We start from the raw sequence: 21,443 nt of genomic DNA, 5'->3' as shown, positions 1-21,443 counted from the left end.
GTGTGACATTCAGATTGCTCAACAAATATATTATCAATATATTCGACAGCCTTTTTCGATGAACTTTTTGCCCGCGAAAACCGGTAAGGTTACTTAATTTTGAAAAACACGTCACGAAACGCCTTTTTCCTTTTCGCGCGACTGCAACGTTTTGAACCGTGTGTCCGTGAAGTTGACTGAAATTTATCGTAAAATTTAAGCCAATTTTTTTGCCAATTTGCAAAAATGTTCGACATGTGTTGCGTGATTTGTAAAGTATAGTAGCATGATGTATGTCATTACAGTAATCGGCGCTTTATCCAGAAGTTGATCACGTGTCTTTTCCCGGTGTTCAACGCGTATCGCGGTACAATTTTGTTGTTTTGCTCGCCCGCTGTTGTATTGTTTGCTAGCCACCCGACAGCCACTAACCGAAACGCATAGTTCATGAAAGCAAAACAACCTACTGCTTTTATTACATGCATTCAACTAAAAGGGAATACGCAAAACAGTTTCTTTGTCCAGACAGTGGGCCTTGAGTGGTCATAAAATTTTTTTCAGCCCGTGTTTTTTTTTTTTTTTTTTTTCCACCTGCAACAACAAATACAAATATATTTTTGTTCTCGTTGTGCACGTTGGGTAAAGATTACTCTAGGACCCTTAACGATGCAGTAAAACTATTATATTGTGGAACCTGAGGTTACAAAAACTGAAAATAGTGTAGTGGTTACCTGTTGAATTTTATTCTGAAGATTCATATTGACTTGTTCAAGATCGGTGACTTTCTTCTGCGTTTTTGTAACCTAAAGCAAAGCTATGTTAAAAACTGACGCTTATAAAAAATTAAGGGCCTGCATTTATAAACATGCAAATTATTAACATAGTTCACAGGTTCCCTTGGCGATAAAATGCAGTGTAACGCCCAAATAAATTCATTCATTATTGTTCAGCAAAATACAAAGATTACTTCAGGATAATAAGTCGTATCAGTGCAGCTAGGATGTGGCTGGTACTCTATGGGTAATCGTGGCTGTATAGTCACCAGAAATTGGAAGTCTCGCTATGTATTTAGCTGACGTGATCGTTGTAAGTTACACCATAGCTGCAATACCTATTAAGTCGAAACAGTGGCGCTGTCTGTGACTTACTATAAAAACTATTGCTTATGCGTCTTTAAAATGTCCACGCACTTAACATTAATAAAGTTTTTGTGATGATCTAAAATTTTAAAAGAGACTTATTCGCTGGATTATGAAGAAAATGTTATTTCTGTATGTTGTCATTTTTGTAGATACCTGTGCCTGTGTAGAGGTTAAGTCATTCTGCATGGCCTGTAATTTTTTGTCCTTTATGAGCAAGTCCAGCTTTGCATCTAAAGCTTTGAATTCTTTGTTTATTTGATCTTCAAGTTGTAATTTGTATTGCTCAATGATACGTTTTCCACCAATTTTCCTGGCCTCATCAAAAGCTTTTATTGCTGCAATCTTGAAAGACTCGTGATTCATAATGAAATCGTTTTTTGAGATTTCAGTTGTAATGCACTAAACAGAAACAAAAATAAACAAAAATCCACAACAAGAATCATGCTACACTTACGTCATCCATTTTTTTCACATAAATGTTGGTTTCCCGTTCAATCAGTTGCTCCAGTTGAAACGTGGCAAACACCTTAAATAATTTTTGCAAAAAATGATGTGAAATGCTATTCCATATCCTGATTTGAATGACTTTAAAAAGTTGGCCAAAATTGGGACAAAACATGTATGATAAATAATTACAGTTTCAAGTAACATTGATAGTATTTGTGCTTGGATTTTAGTTAAAAATTGTGTTTTTGGATCTTGGCAAAATTGAGAACTGAAATGCAATGAAAACGTTTTTAGTCGACTAAATAATTCAACCACATTCAATGAGTTTTTTCTTAGGTTTTTAATTCTGTTTTGAAACTAATTTGAAAGAGTTACGTTGCTTAGCGATCCAGGACTGGGTATTTCATCACTAAACACCAGCTCACTGCAGTGCTCTATAATCTTGTATAGTTCACTTCCTGTGGTTGCCGTTCCCATTAGTTGAAGAGGTTTGTTACATTTGAGCAAATGGTCTGAAAGATTTCTGCTATACTCGAGAAAATCTCCTTGAATATCTAAATAAAATACATACATAATCCGTACTCAAATATAGAATTATCAAAGTTGACATGTCTGGTTGAGGATTTATTTTAGAATAACATTTAACATCTGGTGTAAAGGGAACTAATAGCAATTGTGGAAAGATGAAACGGAATTAATTAAAGGCGCTACAGTAGCAATGGAGAACAGAATGAAACTTACCTTGGAGGCGAATACTTGGTGAATTAGCTCCGCGGGTCGATACTTTGCTGCCCGGATGCGGAAGGTTAAAGGCTGATACATTTTTAAACAAACGTTTGAGACTTTGAAAATTTTCTTTTGTGCCCTGCTCCATTTTGTAAGTATCTTCAAATACTTTGTTCAGTACAATTCTGCCTCCATCCAGCCCAAATCCAACATCGGGGTCTGGAAAATCTCGCAACAGAAATTGTAGATTCTACAAAACAATGAAAAAAATTATGTTTCGCATTAGGCCCAACAACAGACATCATAATATCGTGCCTCAAAAAGGGTTGTGGAATCTTTTTCCTGGGCCCATTTCGCTGTGGATGTCCAAAACTAAAAAGAATTGTGTTTACACCCAGTAAAGAACAAGAAACTCTTTTTTAAACGTCATGAACACCTCAAGATGGTCTACGTCGCTTGATTTAATCTGATGCATGAGATTAAACACAAGAAAAGAACTCATAATTGTGGATAAGGCAAAGATCTGTGCACATTCCTTTTTCGAAGTTTCCAAATCAAACATGCCTTGACTGTCAAGGAGATACAAAGCAACCTAAAAGACAAAAAATAGTAGATAAGGTTTTCGTGACTACAGTACATATAAAATAATTATGTCGGGCTTTTCCCCCTGTTTACCCTGTTTCCATCCATTTCCAACCATATCGGAGTGCTTAGCATCCATATTCCTTGTGTAACTCGTATAGTGCCACCTTTATATGCGAAAGCTTCTTCAATCACCGCTTGTGAACAAGGTAATCCCAGCTGTAAATGAAAATCACACGTCAACATTGTCGGCAAACATTTGCGGTCATTGACATGCACCAACTTGTTCTTACCTTTTGTTTGATAAAGTGAAGAAGGAGGTTAAGAATAAACGATTTTCCCTGTCTTTTGTCACCACAGACACTTATTATTGCAACGGGGCTGTTTGAAGCCGGAGCGAGAATCTCCTTCAATACTTCTTTGTGAATCACCAACTCGTTTTCCGATTTGGAAACGATCTGCTTAGCATGAAATTCGGATCCAGTACTTGTACTTGTTCCGACTTCCATTTTATGACAAAACGAGGTTGAAGCTACGCTTTTATCAAGTTAATCTGTAACATGTAAGTATAAATCAAAATTTCCACTTCAATGTCAACAAAACGTTGCCTCATTTCACTCAGAAACACGACCGGCCCGCTAACAATTGTTGGGAGTTAACTCCTCACGACTGTATCTACGTAAATCTGTAAACGCAGCAAACTGGTTCTGTATCAGACTGGCTGTTGGATTTCTGAGCATCGGAGACAAACAAAACATTCCTCCTGGGTAACCTTATACAACGAAATATAGCATGCTTCAACCGAACCATTGTTCAAAGTTTCGCATCCTGTTTTCGTTAGACGACCTTTGTGAACCAATCAGACACAAGTCTCGCATGCCACATACTTGTTTTAAATGTGAGTACTTTTGCAAGAACAATCTTATTCCCGCCTATCCAGTACCTAAGTTTCACATCGCTGAGATCGCTTGGCTTCTTTTGACTAGCTTTGTAACATAATACGTAGGCATGTATCATAATGAATAGCTTACGTACCCGACGTACCTACTGTTAATAAGAAAGTACAAAAATGTGGGAATAGTTTCGGCATAATTATTGCGCTACGATTATCGCTTCAAGTAGAAAATTTAAACAGTCTGGAAAAATTGCAGTCTGGTCATTGGTCATTCTTTTTATTCGAACCTAATGCTATATGAGACTCAATGCAATGCTAAATCTGTAACGTCTCCACATCCAGTATTTACTTATCGCGTGTCTTTGTACGGGTAACTCTATAACGAAACTAAGGGCTGGAATTTTGCTTTTCATTTAGCTGCCGCCGCGGCATAATTGTGTTTAACCTTGGGTCCCAATGATAAATCTGGAGATTTACCAAACAAGAGAGGATCTTACGCAATATTTCGAACACGTGACCTCCAACAAATTGCCGCTTAGCACATTATGTGGCAACACTTGAGACGACTAGTTTTCAAAAAATTAGGACATTCCATTTGAGCTTAAAATTCTGACCTATTCTCCCTTTTTTACTTTAAGGGTATTTTCGGACACGGAAGAGAGCAGAGCATAGGAATGCCGGTTGCGTGGATACTGACTGCAATTTCATTATTTGAGGTCAACCGCACAGAAGCAAATTTAAACTCTGTTGTTGTTGTTTTTTTGCTGAACAATAAACTTTGTTTACAAATTATTTGGCTGAAGTGCTTTGCAAACTAGTGCGCTTGGGGCCATCGTGCAGACAGGGCCGGCGCGTCAATAAGGCGAACTGGGTAATCGCCTGGAGCCCATACTTTTTAGGGGGCGGATCACTTCGTAACAAAACGCACGACCTTTTTGTGCAACGAAACCGTGTAGTCTACCACAGCAATTCAATAATCTGTAAATTTGGTGGTAGAAAGTGGTTCAATGGGACTAAAAACTGAAACGTACCTGGGATGCAAAATGAGCTTGCGCCAGCCCTATGGCAGAGGCACTAATTTGTAACCTTAGGCAATCGTGTTTTATTTTAACGCGTGTCCTGGCTGACGAAGTTACGAATCTATATAAAAAGGGTTTGCATATACTTTTACATGTGGCAGAGCTTTGTCATTTTAGAAACTGGTAAAAAAAATTATTGGTTACTTCGCATTGGTGTAGAGTTCTCAATAACCAAGATTTGTAAATATTTTATAAATTTATTGCAAAACGCAATATTTGGCGACCAATAACTTTTCAAAACAGAAAACGTCGATTGGAAAAGTGCAAAGCCTTTAGTGATTGACCTTCAGTGTATTGGGCATTGGTTCTTTTTCAGCTGTAACAAATGAAAAAAATCTTAACATGTTTTATGTAGTATATAAAAATAATGTATGTGGGATTTCTAAACCATGTTATGCTTATACAGTGGCTTTGACATTTTCTGTAATTTTTTGACCTTCCGAAACAGTATGCAAATCTAATATTGTACTGAATAATACCTTTTTGATTGCTTTCCTTAGATCAGCATTCATATTGGATATGTCGGTCATGTTTTTCTTTACTAAGTCAAACTATGGAAGAAAGGAGCGTGGTTAAAGAACGCGACATTATTTTTTTGCAATTTCCAAATAACTATACTAATGGAGACCTTCGCACTAAACTTTACAGGATTTTGGTAAAATCTCGTTTAATCCGTTTTTTTTACTTTGTACCTCAGCCTGGGTAGTTTCGAAGTTTTTTTTCAAGACTTCGTATTCTTTTTCTTTAATGCGTAAGTCACGAGTTGCTTCCAAAGCCTCGAATTCCTTGTTTATTCGTGCAACAAGATAAGACTTGTATTGATCGATTACATCTTTTCCTCCGATTTTTCTTGCATTCTCGAACCCACTTATTGCTGCAGTTTTCGACGTCTCGTGGTTCCTCAAAAATTCGTTTTTGGGCATTTCAGTTTCAATGCACTAAAACGTAATAAGAATGAAAACAACACTGATCAGGATTCCTACATACTCACATGTTTCAATCGTTCTAAGTAAATGTTGGTTTCTTGTTCGATCAGTTGGCTCAATTGAAACTTAGCAAACTCCTGTGAAACATGAAATATTGGTAATATGTTTGTTCTGAACACTGCTTCTCCTTGTAACATACTGTTAAATAAAAATTACATGACATTATAGTGTTTGAACTATGTTGCCAAGACATTTATCCTTTCCCAAGTGCATTTTACTCGTATGCATTATTTCCAGCGACTGTCTAAACGTCCGCATAGCAGAGAGAACATCGTTTTGATAATATATCCTAAAGTTAGTTTGAGAATCTTTTTAAGCAGAATTGGTTTATGAAACACGCAGAAGAGTTGCGCGGATATTTTTTAAACTTGTTATTTTCTGTAATTAACTTTACAAAATATTTCAAATTTCAACTGTGTATTATGTACGTTGCTTAGCGTTCCAGGGCTAGGTACTTGGTCACCGAAAAGCAGTGCACTACAGCCATCCATAATCTTGTACAGTTCACCACCAGTGGTTGTTGTACCAGTTATTTGAAGGGGCTTTATATTTGACATCAAATGATCACAAAGGTGTCTGCAGTTCTCTAGAAAAGTGCTTTTAATGTCTGTCGAAACAAATACAATTAGGCTGTTATACTTAAAGGAACTATAGGTACCATATACCGCCTTAAAACACAATAACATTCAAATGTCAATTGGCAAACAGCGTATAAAATAATAAACGGCAGTCGAAAGAAGAATACCTTTGATCCGTATACTCGGTGAAAGAAGACCGCGAGTCGCCACATCTTCTCCAGGATGGGGAAGGTTGAAGGCTGACACATTTTCAAACAGACTTTTGAGACTTTGTATGTTTTTGTTTATATCCTTATCCATATTTGTGCACTCCTTAAAAATTTTGTCCAACAGCATGTAGCCTCCGTCCAATCCAAATCCAATATCTAGATCCGAAAAATCTCGCAATAGGAAAAGAAGATTCTACAAAATATATATAAATATATTAAAAACTTTGGCCCATCACCAAACATCAAAATTGTGAACCTGAAAAAGGGTTTCAGAACGTTTTTCTTCGGCCCACTTTGCAGTGGATGTCCAAAACTAAAATGTGTGTCCATTGTTTAGAAGAAAGAACTCATATTTTTAAAGTCTCGTAATACCTCAAGATGGTCTATGTCGCTTGATTTAATCTGATGCATGAGATTAAACACAAGAAAAGAACTCATAATTGTGGATAATGCAAAGATCTGTGCACATTCCTTTTTCGAAGTTTCCAAATCAAACATGCCTTGACTGTCAAGGAGATACAAAGCAACCTAAAAGACGAAAAATAGTAGATAAGGTTTTCGTGACTACAGTACATATAAAAATGATTATGTCGCCCCCCCCCCCTGTTTACCCTGTTTCCATCCATTTCCAACCATATCGGAGTGCTTAGCATCCATATTCCTTGTGTAACACGTAGAGTACCACCTTTATATGCGAAAGCTTCTTCAATCACCGCTTGTGAACAAGGTAATCCCAACTGTAAATGAAAATCACACGTCAACATTGTCGGCAAACATTTGCGGTCATTGACATGCACCAACTTGTTCTTACCTTTTGTTTGATAAAGTGAAGAAGGAGGTTAAGAATAAACGATTTTCCCTGTCTTTTGTCACCACAGACACTTATTATTGCAACGGGGCTGTTTGAAGCCGGAGCGAGAATCTCCTTCAATACTTCTTTGTGAATCACCAACTCGTTTTCCGATTTGGAAACGATCTGCTTAGCATGAAATTCGGATCCAGTACTTGTACTTGTTCCGACTTCCATTTTATGACAAAACGAGGTTGAAGCTACGCTTTTATCAAGTTAATCTGTAACATGTAAGTATAAATCAAAATTTCCACTTCAGTGTCAACAAAACGTTGCCTCATTTCACTCAGAAACACGACCGGCCCGCTAACAATTGTTGGGAGTTAACTCCTCACGACTGTATCTACGTAAATCTGTAAACGCAGCAAACTGGTTCTGTATCAGACTGGCTGTTGGATTTCTGAGCATCGGAGACAAACAAAACATTCCTCCTGGGTAACCTTATACAACGAAATATAGCATGCTTCAACCGAACCATTGTTCAAAGTTTCGCATCCTATTTTCGTTAGACGACCTTTGTGAACCAATCAGACACAAATCACGCGTTCTACATACTTGTTTTAAATGTGAGTACTTTCGCAAGAACAACCTTATTCCCGCCTATCCAGTACCTAAGTTTCACATCGCTGAGATCGCTTGGCTTCTTTTGACTAGCTTTGTAACATAATACGTAGGCATGTATCATAATGAATAGCTTACGTACCCGACGTACCTACTGTTAATAAGAAAGTACAAAAATATGGGAATAGTTTCGGCATAATTATTGCGCTACGATTATCGCTCAAATTAGATAATTTAAACATAAAATATGTATGTTCTACGTTTACTGCGTGTTTACTGCTAAAAATGCAAAGCTTTCTCCTTACCATACCGGAGTGCTTAACAGCCATATTCCTTTTTGTGATAAACGCTCAAAGTTGGTTTCCTTTGCAATTCAGAACGAGCAGCAATGTTTCATGCAATCTATAATTGGCGATCATAGCTATCATATCGAGATCATTAGGTTACAGGTTTCGCAGCACACGCAACTGGTAAACGCATGATTGTGAGTTGAAATAACACCGGGAACCTCAATTTTCCGACTTGTCGGGAAAAAGTGACTGATCCAGGTGGGCTGGAATCTCCTGATACTTTTTAACGGGTTACACTCTGTATCGTGATCATAGGCGCCACAAGAGCGGCGTTAACGATGAAACACACGAGATCGATGTACGACGAAACCAACAAGTACCTGTTGGCATATCATACTGCAAGACTGACGTTGCAAAAACAGATATCAGTTACGCAAGCGAAACTAGATCAACATATTTTGTGTACGTAGTATGAGAAACACATTGTTTTCAGGTCTTTTTTTTCGAATGTTACGAATGCGACGAGTTACATGGTGCGGACAGACGCGCGTAATAGCCTGGGGAGGGGCGTCGCCCCCCTGCTCCCCCCAGGCTGACGGGCGCTTATGGTCGTGACCCAAGTTGAGCATGGACTCCGTCGATGATGACAAATGTACCTTTCAGTAAACCTTGTTTTCGTTCCGTTGCGTAGCTGGGCGTATTTAAATTTTAGGTTCGTCATAAAAATGTCCTTGTATAGAGAAAATTAATTTTGAACCAAATACAAGCAGAGATTACAGTTGTACGTTGCCATTAATCATTTCTCTTATCTGAACCCCATAAACGTGTGTTGTTGCATGATCCCAAACTGTGGGCCATGAATATATTTTCGCTGGGATACAGAGATATGCTATTTATAAAGCGTGCAAAACTTTCTTTGGTCACTGCTTGACTTATTTCACCAATCGGGGCTCTCGCTGGACAAGGGCCCTGCAGTTTACCAAAAGGAGGACACAAAAAATGTCACACCCAAGGTTTTGTTGGACCGACCCTGGTTACGAGCCGTTATTAAAAAAATGCCTTGACCGCGCATAAACACCTTATAAAATATGATTTAGTAATAGCTCACAATACACACTTTGTACTTTCAATTGAAAAGTTGTCTTGGCGTAACGATGCGCTAACAGTCATGAAGAAAGTGTAACTGTCATTTCATTCTCATTATCCTAGCAAATGTTCAAATATCTTTTTTAACACACTTTCTGCCGTACAAAGAATCTCAAATTGTCATTGCGTCAGGCGTTCAATAAGTCGATGGCCGATCTTAATAGTTGCGGTGTTTACTTTGCGACTAATGCATCGCAGAAGCGAACGATTTGACGTCCATCACAACTGTCGCAAATCTCCGATTTAACTTTGACGTATAACACTCAAGTATACCCGCGTACAGATTGTTAGATATCTGCCCAGTTTTGGGAAACGCCCAACTCAGGTCACGAAGACTTACGGAAAAACGTTCTACAGTTTAAAACGTGCGTACCAGGCGGTTATTTTGCTGGAACGTGGAGATGAGACTGCGGAAAAATGTGCGCGGTACAGTTTTCTTATCTTAGAATCACAGCACGGGGAAAATAAATCAGAGCACGAGAAAGCGCGGGTCAGTGTAAGTTTAAACTGCACGGAATTAAGGGTGTCAGGCCAGTAGTCGGCAACGCCAGATCTCATTCATAAATTTCAATTTCAAACGTACGTATTTCGTTTGGTAGAGCAGGAAGGTGGTTCTGCTTTGAGTAAAGAGCATAAACGCAAAAATATATATGTTGGGTGCGCTTTTTGCATCTTCAGTGCAGAAATTATTTAGTAAGTGTGCTGTACTTTACATATGAAATGTAAACTTGTAAAAATACAAAATAAGCACATCTCTTTTGAATGTAAACTTACCTGAATTTGGACATGTCAAAATTCCAACCTCATCAAACCGTGTTTTTATAAAATATTTGTGCTTATTTTGGATTTTAATTTTTTGTTATCAAATCTAAACGTGCCTATGTTCATCGAGCGGATTGTTAGACATATTGGGCTGTTTGGCATTGTGGCCAAACACTCGAATTGCCGCTGTATGCATGCGTCTTTAAAAAAAAACATCTTCCTGGCGTGCTTAGGAATAGCCTACAAAACGGGACAAAATGACTTACAGTTACAATAAATTTCGGCATCAAAGGGCCCCGTGCTTATTCATTGGCCCACGTCTATAGCAACACTGATTATTCTGCTGCAATTGAGCCAACTATAGTACTCTTTTGATGCACACTTTCGGCTCTTTTGATACATCTTAAACACTTTATTTTGCCTGATGTAGTTTTTTTACAGCAGAAATCCGGACCAAAAAACGAAACGGTTTGTTTTAGGAAATATGCAAACATCAGCTCTTAGTAACGGATCCGACGTCACATCTCTACGAAATGACGAAAATGTGACGACACTTGACAGCTACAGAGTAAACGAAACCGTGGAGGCAGCTTATATCATTGTATCTGGGACCATGGCTTTCGTGCAGTTCTACATTCTAGCCTCGCTACTTTTGTACGAAATGTTCGTCCCCGAAAAACCGAAAACCGGTCGCAAACTCCGAGTTCTCTGCGTTCTCGCTGTAGCGACTTCCCTCGGTCACGAGTGCCTCCAACCACTGATAGTGACGGTCTCCGGTATTGATGACGTCGCGTGTTTCATCCTGATGTCCAGCAAGTCGACGGTGTACAACGCAGTCATTACCAGCACGTACGGATTCTTCTGGCTGCGACAGAGAATGTTTTACTCCACGAAAACCCTCCAGCACCTGCGCGGAAAAACCATGACAATCATCACTTGGGTTGTTCTACTTCTCCTATTTGTTAATCCCTGCATTATGCTCGGGTTTCAGTTCAAGGGCAGACTTTACCAGGCAAAGGACGGAGTTTGTCTGGTCCTTCGTCAGCCCATCATCGACCAGCTTCCTTTCATAGCGGTTGCGTTTAGTTACGCTTTCATTCAGGTAACTTTGTTTTAATCTCTTGTTATGCAGCGGTATAAAAACAGTTTAAATTTAAAACACAAGCCGTTGCAAAATTGATTGGTTGTCAATTACTTCCCTTTTACGTTTGTAATTTATTTCACTTTGACCAAAATTCCAGGTGATTAAATGCGATTAGGAATGTAAAGAAAGTTTGGGAATGTTTGACATTTCTGACATGAAATGAAAGTATAAGGGTATGAAAGAAATCTTCCAAAACACCACAAAAAGGCTATATATATGTATAAATATAAATATACTCGTTATAAATAGCTAGATTTCCCGAAGCTTAAGTTTGTATTTCATTTTACAAAAGTAGAAATGCTACAAAATTCCCAAAATGAACCAGGAAGAATCCTCATGGTTTATTTTCAGATTGAGTGTCCTTGTATTCTGAGAATAAAAAGACTGGCCCATACTGTTGTTAACATTGTCATGTTTGAAAAAAAAACATTTCGGCAAGTTTTAAACTGATGATGGCATAAGTTCTTACCGAAACGTGTTTTTTCATGACAATACACGCCAGTGGTTGAGATATTGATATCGCTGCCAAGCATGCATGTCAATGCACGTTGGGTTTACCTGTGCTTGACTGACATTATTAAGGCCGTACTGAAACAAGTGTATGAAATGCGTCTATCATCATATTAATCCAAAGTGGATTTCGAATGATTTTTTCCGGTTTGGATTTCGGTTATATCGCATTTGACAAACCCGCTTCCGTGCCCATACAATCATTCCATGGTCTTTATTGTCGTAAGAGTTTTTAATAGATCCTGCGCAACACTTTAAAGTAACTTTATTTACTTCAAAGTGTAACAAAACCCGAGGTGCAGGACCGAACCTTCACATTTCCTACGTTAGGTTTATTTTGTGAATCATATGTTAAACTCAGTTGTGAAAAATTCCATTTCCCTAAACTAAATTGTTTGTTTCCTTTTTGCAGGTCACCCTGATTTTTCTGTACTTCTACCCATTGTACAAGCGAAATATCCCGCTTAAGTGTCCCAGGAACCCTTCAACGTCCTTGACACCTGTGCCCAATTCTCAAGGTGTAATGATCTTCAGCGACCATCCTGACACATCCGGCCATGAACTGCAAAACGGAAACGTCTGCACTGCGAAAAGCCAAACAAACCGGCTGCAACGACGAATGAAACGTTGGCTCGCGCTGGGTGCCATATGCGTCCTTTCTGATGCAATTTCCGCCACAATAATAGCTGTTTTTCTGCTTCAAATCACTCCGGCCAGCTTGGTTAGCGTCATGTTTCTGTGGCATGACGTCAGCATGCTGATAAGCGTACTGTGCACTGTGGGATGTTTCAACGAGTACAAGGTCATGCTGTTCCCGTTCAAGGTCATTTACAACTGCCACCGAAAATAATGCGGAGACAAGAATGTAGAGAAACAAAAAGTTCATGAATTATATAAGTATTAAAATATTGCAAATTAGCCCTTTGGCCTTGAGTTAAGTTTTCGACCGGCGCCAATGGTTGATCATGTCTAATTAACCTCATGTCACCTCAGTCAACCAAGCATTAACAAAATGTTACGGGAGATCTTAGCGATAAAGAGTAAGTCTGGCATGTGCGTTTAAGTTATTGTTAAATGCGTGGTAGTAATAACTAAAGTTCAAAACCTTGAATATTCCCATTTCTTCACTTGGGAATGGTGTGCTTTGTATTTGTATCGCTTATAAATCAACTGGCTTGATCCAAATGCAATAAATGATTTGTTTTGTTGTATGGATTTCAAATGGAGAGTGAGTTGTGACTTGTCATCGCCATATTTCGCCTGCGCGTTATAATTGATTTTAAACATGGCATTAACTAATGTACTTATAAATTATTCAGCGCAGATAATCATGGAGAAATTTTGATGAATAAAGGTAATATCATCGGTTCAAAGGCCCTTATTGTGCCTGAAATTGTGTGGGTAGATCTTGCACTGTTACTTTTAAGAGCTGTGTAAATTTATATATACTGGATGTTTATTGTTGTCCATTCTTTATTATGAATCTGGGTTAAACTTTTGTTTGAGTTGGTTTTACCGTTTCCGGCAATGCAACATGCGTTGAAACACAATAATTTACCCAAACCATGCCCTATGCGACAAATTCGACAATAAACCGCAAACAAACTAAAAAAATGTGCATGCGTTGATTTGGGACGTTAACTGAAATACTGTAAGCAAAAAGCAAAAAAAATCACGAAACTGCGTTAACTGCGGCATGAACATTTTTCTGGGCGACACTAAGTTATAGCAGCCCCTGGCGGGCCAAATTAAAAAACCCAACGGGCCACATTTAATCAGCTGGCCGCAGTTTGCCTATGTCTGCCCTATACTAACATATTTCACGATTAGTCTCGTAATGCAACACTTCCAATGGATGCAAATAATCGTTCGATAAATCGTTTTGAACATCGAAACCTGTATTTGTTCACAACTAAATCTTTTTTTTATTTGACTACCATCGTTTTATCATAAAGTGTTCATGCAGCACGTGATAATGTTTTCGATAATATTTCGAATGCGGTTTCAACACATGGGCTTGAAGAACTATCGGTGCCGCTTTCGATGTCTCCGGTCAATTTAGACCGATTTAGCCCTTCAATTTCATCCTTGACGCAATACGATGAATGGCCCGGGGCAAAATATTGTACAATGTTGTGGGGATGGGCGATGCTCCAATTAATTCAAAAACAGAGCGTTTTTAATACATTACGCGACTTAACCAAACGTAGTTGTATTGTGCTGTGAAGTCGTACAATTTTGTGCAAAACATTCGTCTAACATGCAAAAGTTGTCTTTGGTTTAATTTAGCAAGTAAGAAGTGTGATGCAGGATGATTAAAGGTACGTCTATTTGTTTGTTAACACCAATCTTAAGTCTTCAAAACGAGATTTACGTTGAGTAAAATTGCGTTGGTGTTTCCAGGTCCGTTGAACTAGCGAGAGAATGACAGTGCACAAACGAACCACATTAATAGAAATCTATGAGTCAGAAATTCGTGCGAAATTCAGGCTCGTTACCAAGGTGTTTGCAGTCTGCCACAACCGCGACCACAGGCCAGGCAAGTATTCAGGTTCGGTTTAGTTACAAATGACGGAAGGAAATTATATAGAATTGAGCAAGATAGTTGTGGCTTAGGCAACGTCGTATAGTAAGTTTAGGAAGGACTTGTAGTGGATTATTTGTCATAAATCAACTATTTATGACGATATGACGTTCAGCTTCGATCAAAGATTTACGACGTTTTTTTCCTCAAATTACTTAATTTCAAACACTTTTGCCAATTTAATATTTATTTTTCGAATACACAGGAAAAGATTTATATTCATTAAGTAGTAATGGCATAGGCAGCATATCAATATTAATTAAGTTTGCCAAAGTAAACATGATACTTGTAAGCACGACAACCTATTGGGGACAGCTTCTCTATAGCGTAGACGTCACACAAGGTAACAAACTACGTTAGTGAAGTCACATGATGTCTGTTTACGGGTTATTTGAAAGAAGCGTGGGAGTTTTTTCTTTTGATCCCTGGAAGAGCATTGACGCGCAAAATACTGCCAACACAAGTTGGGAAAAACCTCTATTTAGAAATTTACGCCGAATTCTAGGTATTGCCACCCTCCGTTGCCAGCTCTGACGCAACAGCACAGCCCGCGGCGGCAGTGACCAATGATGGTATACGGAAGCGTTTTGAAAACACGGCCCTTTCAAACATTGGCGCAACAAGTCGTGGCAGAGTCTGTCTAAATTTGCCTTCATCTGTTACGCTGGTGCAGTGGCACATCTCGAAATATGTTAAAACGTTCTTTGCGACCAAATCGGTTGCGTCAAAAATACGGTTATATTTAGGCCACAATTTAAAGAAACGATTAATGAGCGGTAAACGGCAATTAAACCAACTTATGTGTAGGGGGATTGATCGCATCATGGTCTGCTTTCAAAAATATTTTTGTCATGAATACATTTGTTTTTGAAATGTGCATTTTACTTCTCCATTTTTAGACAAAATATCACGTTATTTGTAGTTTTAATCACAAAAATACTTGTTGGGATTCAGTAGTTTTGGGGTCTTTGGAATAACAACATCATGCGCACCATCTTGCAGTAGCAAAGCTTTGCATCTACCTAAATTGGAAGTTATTCAAACCTGTCATAACTCGCTGCGTGACGTTTTCCTCCCGCTCCACAAAACCGTCACAAAATTTCAGCATTTCGGGTCAGGCGACCTTTTCATGCAACCCAGACTGGCGGTTGCCGCAAAGGACGTGACGTCATCACACTGCAGTGACGTGGTCGATTGGAGGAATGTCGTGACCGGAATGCGTGCTTTCGCCGTCTGGCATTCGCGATTATTCGTCACCATATTCAGATGAGAAGTGGTGTATAATCATATGGAGATATTATGGTGATTGTCATTTGCGAACAAGACAGTTTGGCGGTAGCATCAGGTTATTTAGATGGCAAGGCATTTAATGTTACGAGTGAAAATCTGTAAGAAACTGTAGAAAGCATTAACAACACTATGTTTCAAACATTTATTCAGGAAAACATATTAATTAAAATAATTGATGTCGAATACGTATTTTTTTACTTATATTTCAGTTTTGGAAAAATTGTTATGTTTTTCAGATTACGAAAGCAAAATTTTTTGTAAGCTTATTTTTCTCTGCCAAACAAACTTGAATTGTCAGCCATGTCTGCAGCCTGGACCCAAAGGACCCCAGCGGTCACCGAAGTAATAAGCCGTGTCTATGTTGTTCCCGATATCTTCGGTACCCTCGACCCCTGTAGTTTCAAAGGCGCCAGAAACTGCAGCACCACCGGTACCATGGCACCCAACACCACAATAACGCGTCCTGCGTTCGTTAATCGCTACCTCTTTCCTCCATTCTGCTCCGACCGGGTCCAACAGGAATGTTATGACGTGAAGCTTCCCGAATGCGAGGAATGTAGCAACGGGGGGGCGGCCGCGTTTATGACTTTGGTTGCGTTGCTGGGCCTCGCAATCGTGGTTGGAAACTTGCTTGTTCTGGCCGTGGTCGGAAAACGAAAGAGTAAAGGAAAGTTGGAGAATATGGATTTGCACAGGACTTCCCTGGCTGTGGCTGACTTGTTAAGCGGTACGTTCAGTTACCTGTTCCGATAAATTTTTGATAAATCCAATAAATCAAAAGCAAAAGTAATCTTGTTAAGCTTAAGTTACCTATTCCGATAAATTAATATCAAATCGCTGTTTGTGGCATAGATTTTCGACACACACATGCTTTCAACATTAGTTGATTGTGCGGTGAACCTTTTAATGTTATAACTAAAACTAATTTTTATCATATCTCTTAGTATGAATTACCTCCTACTTAGGTACCTCCTATACTTAGCAGACCAATTGCATTTGCAAAGGTACTTAGTAAATCCTATCAATTTTCGCAGATTTGCAATTATATATCTTAAATCCATTGTACAGGAATTCAAATTCTTGTTGTGACAAGTTACAACTTCCACTTCACGCTTACATCAACGCCTCACGAGATTGGAGACAGGTTTCAAAGCCTCCTTAACACACCAGCAGTCAAAGTGGGCGCCATATTCTTCAACCTGACTTTTATAGCTTCCATATACAACTTGGCCTACCTGGCTGCCCAGAGGCTCTACGCTTTCGTTCGACCCATCGACTACAAGCTGCAGAGAAAACAGAACATCAATCTTGCATTGTGTTTCGTCTGGTTGTTGTCCATAGTCTTTTCCACTGCTTATGGTAAGACTTTTTTTGGAAGTAATCGAAACGTCGTGGTAATCCGAAATAGTTCATTTTAGTCAACTTCATGGTTTCATCGGTGTCCATGCCGTTTTTTTTTCTCGTCTCTATCGTTCATCTGCGTAGTTGTTTTTGCAAAAAATTTCAATGATTTGATTTAGATAAGACCAGCATATGCTAATCAGCAATTATCTAACCTTGGCATTTCTATATTGAAGCTTATTCGCTCTACATATCTTACAGTAAAACATATGTTTGTCTCCAGCCTAAAATAACCACAAATAAACACTTCACAGTTAATAGTTTTATAATTTTGTTGCAGCTTGGTTTCCTGAACATTTTAACTTCTCTTACTCGATCGGAGCAATGATTTTTTACCCGAGTATGCCAAGCAGCGAGTGGAATACACCAGCGATCTTGGTCCTTGTTATATTTCTCCTCGTCCCGTATGCGCTCACCGTGAGTTGTCAGCATTTTTTTTTAAAGCAGTTGCCTGATACGAAAAATAGAAATTTATTTTGCAAAGTTCAGCTCGATTTTTGAACAAATTCGATCTTATCGACATATATTTGGTTTGTGATTGTACAGTTTTGGTCTTATTAAAACAGCTGCTAAATCTATGTCGACATGGAGCATTCCCTACACTTGATTATTCTAAATCGTATAGAAAAGTTGCTTTGTTTTTCTACAGACTTGCTTTATCATTGCATCAGCATTCATCGTGCATTCACATTTAAAAAGGTCCGCCAAGTCCAAAAGCGCCTACGCCCAATCGTCAGGAGCTGATACGGACGATTCAAACAAAAGCAATGAAATTGGATTCTTTGTATCTACTGTCATGATGCAAGTTGGATTCACTGTTTCAGTCTGTAAGTTGATATGTAAATAAACATTTCTGCGCATTTATTTAGTAAATCGAGGGGCATAATTGGCTGTTGAACTGCGTGCTGAAAACCGGTTTTTACGTTAATGAAGAAAAAATAAACATGAATTCTTGTCTACATATTTGCATGTTCGTATGTTGCTTTAAGAAATAGTCACTTATAATACTATTCTTGCAAACGTACACAAACTTGGGTGCAAAAAACTTGGAGTTAACTATTTTGAAGAGGAAAGCCAAAGCTAATATGCTGTTAATCGTGTGGAATATTGTGAATAATCGTGTGATTAACAGCATATTAGCTTTAAATACACACACTTCATATAACTTAATTCTTTCCGCTTGTGCCCATATAAGGAGTTGCGGCACCGTGATTGGGCAATTTTGCCGACGATAAAGCGTAGATGTGATTGATGACTTCCCACCGTACAACCCCTAATTGACGTCTTCAGTGTAATGTTTAACGATATTTTTTTATTGCAGTGCCGTGTGCTGTGGTGGTCATCCTTCTCTACGCCAGTTCGTTCAACGCTGGACTGTACGCAAATGCCTTCGTCATTTGCCTTTACATTAGCATGCTTAACAGGTCAGTTAATGTAAATTGGATAAATAAACCAAAAAACTCCAATTGCACAAAAAATCAAATTGCATGTTTCCGGTTTGACGGGTATGTGATCGTGTTCGTGTTTATTAACTAAACTTATATGATAGCCTCCGTTAAAACCAAACTGTACGTTGCTAAATGTTAAGCATCAACGACTCCCCATATAGCAGCACTTACACAAGGCGCTTGTGATAACACCCAAGTTTGCATAACGACTTTACCAAGACAACATCAATTTTGCATCTACGTACATGCATAACACAAACCCCACCCTGCAACCGGACGTGTCTATCGCACCGAGCCATACAATAATGTGACGTCACTTTAATTTATTGCAGCTTGGTGAACGTGCTCGTGTACAGCATCCGGGACTCCAAATTTCGATCCGAAGTGACGGACATCTTGGCGGCTTGCTGTTGTTGCTGTGGCAAAGATGCGATGCAAAGAGTCCGAACCTCCAGCAGCACAACGGACAAGGGGTTCAGCAACAGTACTGGAGTATCTCGAACTGGTCGCTACACCAAAAAGTCGCAGTCTACTGCAAGCGAACCAGCGTGATTTTGATTTCGTATATTTACCATGAGACACGTTATTTTAGTATTTTTCTCAGAAATAACAATGCCCTCCTGTGTGACGTGTACGAAACGAAAAAAAACAATAGCCACATTGTTGTTAATATTTTGCGTCGCACAGAAAATTCCAACATAAAAGTTTAAAACCTCATAGTGCTTTGACAAATAAAATATTGTTTTGTTGATTCAAGTCAGCCTGTCGCCTTGTTCTGTATAAAACCCGTTTCCATTTTTCTATCTTTGCTGGCCAAAGACATTTCCTTGTTCCTGTCTAACTTTGCACTTACGTCCTCGACGATTAAAACAGCGGGCGTTTTTTTGCGAAATTTATGCACAGATGTTTACGTTGTTGTTTTTTTAAGTTCCATTTCACGTGTATAGGCTACCAAACTGTAAAAAAATATATTGTTGTAGAAAATTGAAATTTTTGTGGCAACAAAAACATCAGAATGTTTTGTGGGTTATTTCCAGCCGTTTAGTTTCGAGTCAGACGCAAGTTTGCAAGTCTTGATGACGGCCACGGGTATTTGCAGTCATTACTCATTAAAAGCTAAAAGAAAACTTGACACGTGAGCGTGCACTTAGATGCCTAGTCATACGGTGCGAAAGTGCAGCACAAGTTTAATGGCGACCAACTTAGAAAATCTCGACTTCCCGATCGATTTTCTGGTGTAGTTCATGCAAGTTCTAGGCACCTATTGTGTTTGGTCACATGCATTGAAGGCATGTAAAAGGTAATTGAAAATAGCCGCTTTTACATAAAAAGTTATTATAAGTTTTATGCATAAACTATAAATGTATACAGAGTTGATTAAAGCAAGGCTATATTCAGCAGACACCACTTAAATACACAGAGGTATTCATTGTTTGTCAAGCTAAAACTTATTGTTGTTGCTTCGATCGTATATAAACACAGCACAAAGTAAACAATGCCTCTCAATATTCGGAGGCCGCAAAATACCATTGACTGCTGTGAGTATAGCGTGCATCTAGATTTTCAATTTCGGGCATATCTCTGTAGGGTTTAAGTGGTGGTTTCGGGTCGTTCCTCATTCATTTACATTTAATTGTTACGGATGTAGAAGTGAAGCGGGTGTGTTTGAGTCAAGGGGAAATTTAAGGATGTTGGTGAATAAAAGCTCAGCTTCAAAACTATGTAAGACATGAGTACAAAGAATTAAGGATTTAGGACGAGAGGAACTGGAGGAGGGGGTGTAAGACCTTTTACAATTATGATAATCATGTTTTAATGTAAATAGTGTTGTAGCAGGTGCTTCTTTACAGAAAGCAAAAAAACATTTTTTAATTTGTTTGAGAAAAGCGTGTGACATTTGATATGGAATTTTGTTAAAATCAATGCAGTGCTGGCAAAAATGAGATTTCCTTTCAAGGACATGCATAAAAAATATAATACAGCCTGAACTTTTACCCAATGTAACAACGTCCATAACGGGTAAGCAAAAAAAACTGTTTTTCCTTTCGCAACGTTGAGGATTTTTACGTGACTGCACTCATTTCCATTAAACGACGTCCATGGCGTGACTGAATTACACGCCTCTGCGTAAAACCGCATCTCACTTGCGGTGTGTTACTTTCCCTTATTTGGTTGCGGCGAAATGTCGTGACGTAGAACCACCGGAGTGATGCTTGTGTCGGTTGAAACACAGAAAATATGGGTTAAAAGTCCAAGTTTTCCTATTCGAACAAACTTTTTTTGGAAAATAGCACTGATGATAAACACACTGGTGTTTGAAACGTCTGATTCGACATGAGTAGCATACTAGCGTTTGCTTGTGAGTCGTATTTGTTTGATATTTAAAGTTACAGCTGAGAATAACAAAAACTCTGACATGCAAACGCACAAGTCTTAAAAAAAAATAAAAATTATTTCAATGGATTAAAAAATCTTTTCGGGCATATTTCGTCCCTATCCAGAAGAATTTTTTTTTGCTATTACAAAAGCGAAAAGTAACATTAACCACTCTGTTGCAAATGCTTATTTGGTCATAAAAACGGCATCCACTGAATTGACGAAACGCCGAAATGAAACTTCCGTTTTGTGAAGTTTCAAAGGAAAAATTCTCTTAACATCAAGGTAATTTCCATATTACAAAGTTGGCGATCAGAACTTAACGATATCAGTCATCATGATATGTCGTTAACAGCGGAACCTGGCACGAAGCTTGGCAAGCTCCTGTAATCCATTTGCAGTTAAAAGTCAGATGCCTTCTAACGGTCAGACAAACAGACAAAGGTGCTGTGGCGAAG

General features: G+C 38.7%; 4 protein-coding genes across 4 annotated transcripts; 2 read left to right on the top strand and 2 right to left on the bottom strand.

Moving 5' to 3' along the window:
• Positions 1-429: 429 nt before the first annotated feature.
• Positions 430-3,425, bottom strand: LOC145898535 (atlastin-2-like). The gene is made up of 10 exons (XM_082987031.1): positions 3,170-3,425; positions 2,970-3,095; positions 2,731-2,886; positions 2,610-2,666; positions 2,310-2,544; positions 1,944-2,122; positions 1,576-1,647; positions 1,275-1,520; positions 711-782; positions 430-570 (listed from the first exon to the last, which is right to left on the bottom strand). The coding sequence occupies exons 1-10, from the start codon at positions 3,383-3,385 to the stop codon at positions 523-525; spliced, it is 1,407 nt and encodes a 468-aa protein (XP_082843157.1). The 5' UTR covers positions 3,386-3,425; the 3' UTR covers positions 430-522.
• Positions 3,426-5,033: 1,608 nt separating this feature from the next.
• Positions 5,034-7,801, bottom strand: LOC145898536 (atlastin-2-like). Its single transcript, XM_082987032.1, has 10 exons — positions 7,435-7,801; positions 7,235-7,360; positions 6,996-7,151; positions 6,880-6,936; positions 6,582-6,816; positions 6,265-6,443; positions 5,842-5,913; positions 5,543-5,788; positions 5,330-5,401; positions 5,034-5,166 (listed from the first exon to the last, which is right to left on the bottom strand). The coding sequence occupies exons 1-10, from the start codon at positions 7,648-7,650 to the stop codon at positions 5,137-5,139; spliced, it is 1,389 nt and encodes a 462-aa protein (XP_082843158.1). The 5' UTR covers positions 7,651-7,801; the 3' UTR covers positions 5,034-5,136.
• A 2,915-nt stretch (positions 7,802-10,716) lies between these two features.
• On the top strand, positions 10,717-12,736 carry LOC145898256 (uncharacterized). The gene is made up of 2 exons (XM_082986684.1): positions 10,717-11,334; positions 12,299-12,736. The coding sequence occupies exons 1-2, from the start codon at positions 10,717-10,719 to the stop codon at positions 12,734-12,736; spliced, it is 1,056 nt and encodes a 351-aa protein (XP_082842810.1).
• A 3,268-nt stretch (positions 12,737-16,004) lies between these two features.
• On the top strand, positions 16,005-19,553 carry LOC145899106 (melatonin receptor type 1B-like). The gene is made up of 6 exons (XM_082987822.1): positions 16,005-16,487; positions 16,829-17,119; positions 17,442-17,578; positions 17,811-17,988; positions 18,483-18,585; positions 18,942-19,553. The coding sequence occupies exons 1-6, from the start codon at positions 16,061-16,063 to the stop codon at positions 19,159-19,161; spliced, it is 1,356 nt and encodes a 451-aa protein (XP_082843948.1). The 5' UTR covers positions 16,005-16,060; the 3' UTR covers positions 19,162-19,553.
• Positions 19,554-21,443: the final 1,890 nt, after the last annotated feature.

This window comes from Ascidia mentula, chromosome 4 (genome assembly GCF_947561715.1).
Source record: "Ascidia mentula chromosome 4, kaAscMent1.1, whole genome shotgun sequence".
NCBI classification, from domain to species: domain Eukaryota; kingdom Metazoa; phylum Chordata; class Ascidiacea; order Phlebobranchia; family Ascidiidae; genus Ascidia; species Ascidia mentula.
The sequence above is the reverse complement of the archived record's forward strand: the minus strand, read 5'-3'. Positions and strand labels throughout refer to the sequence as shown.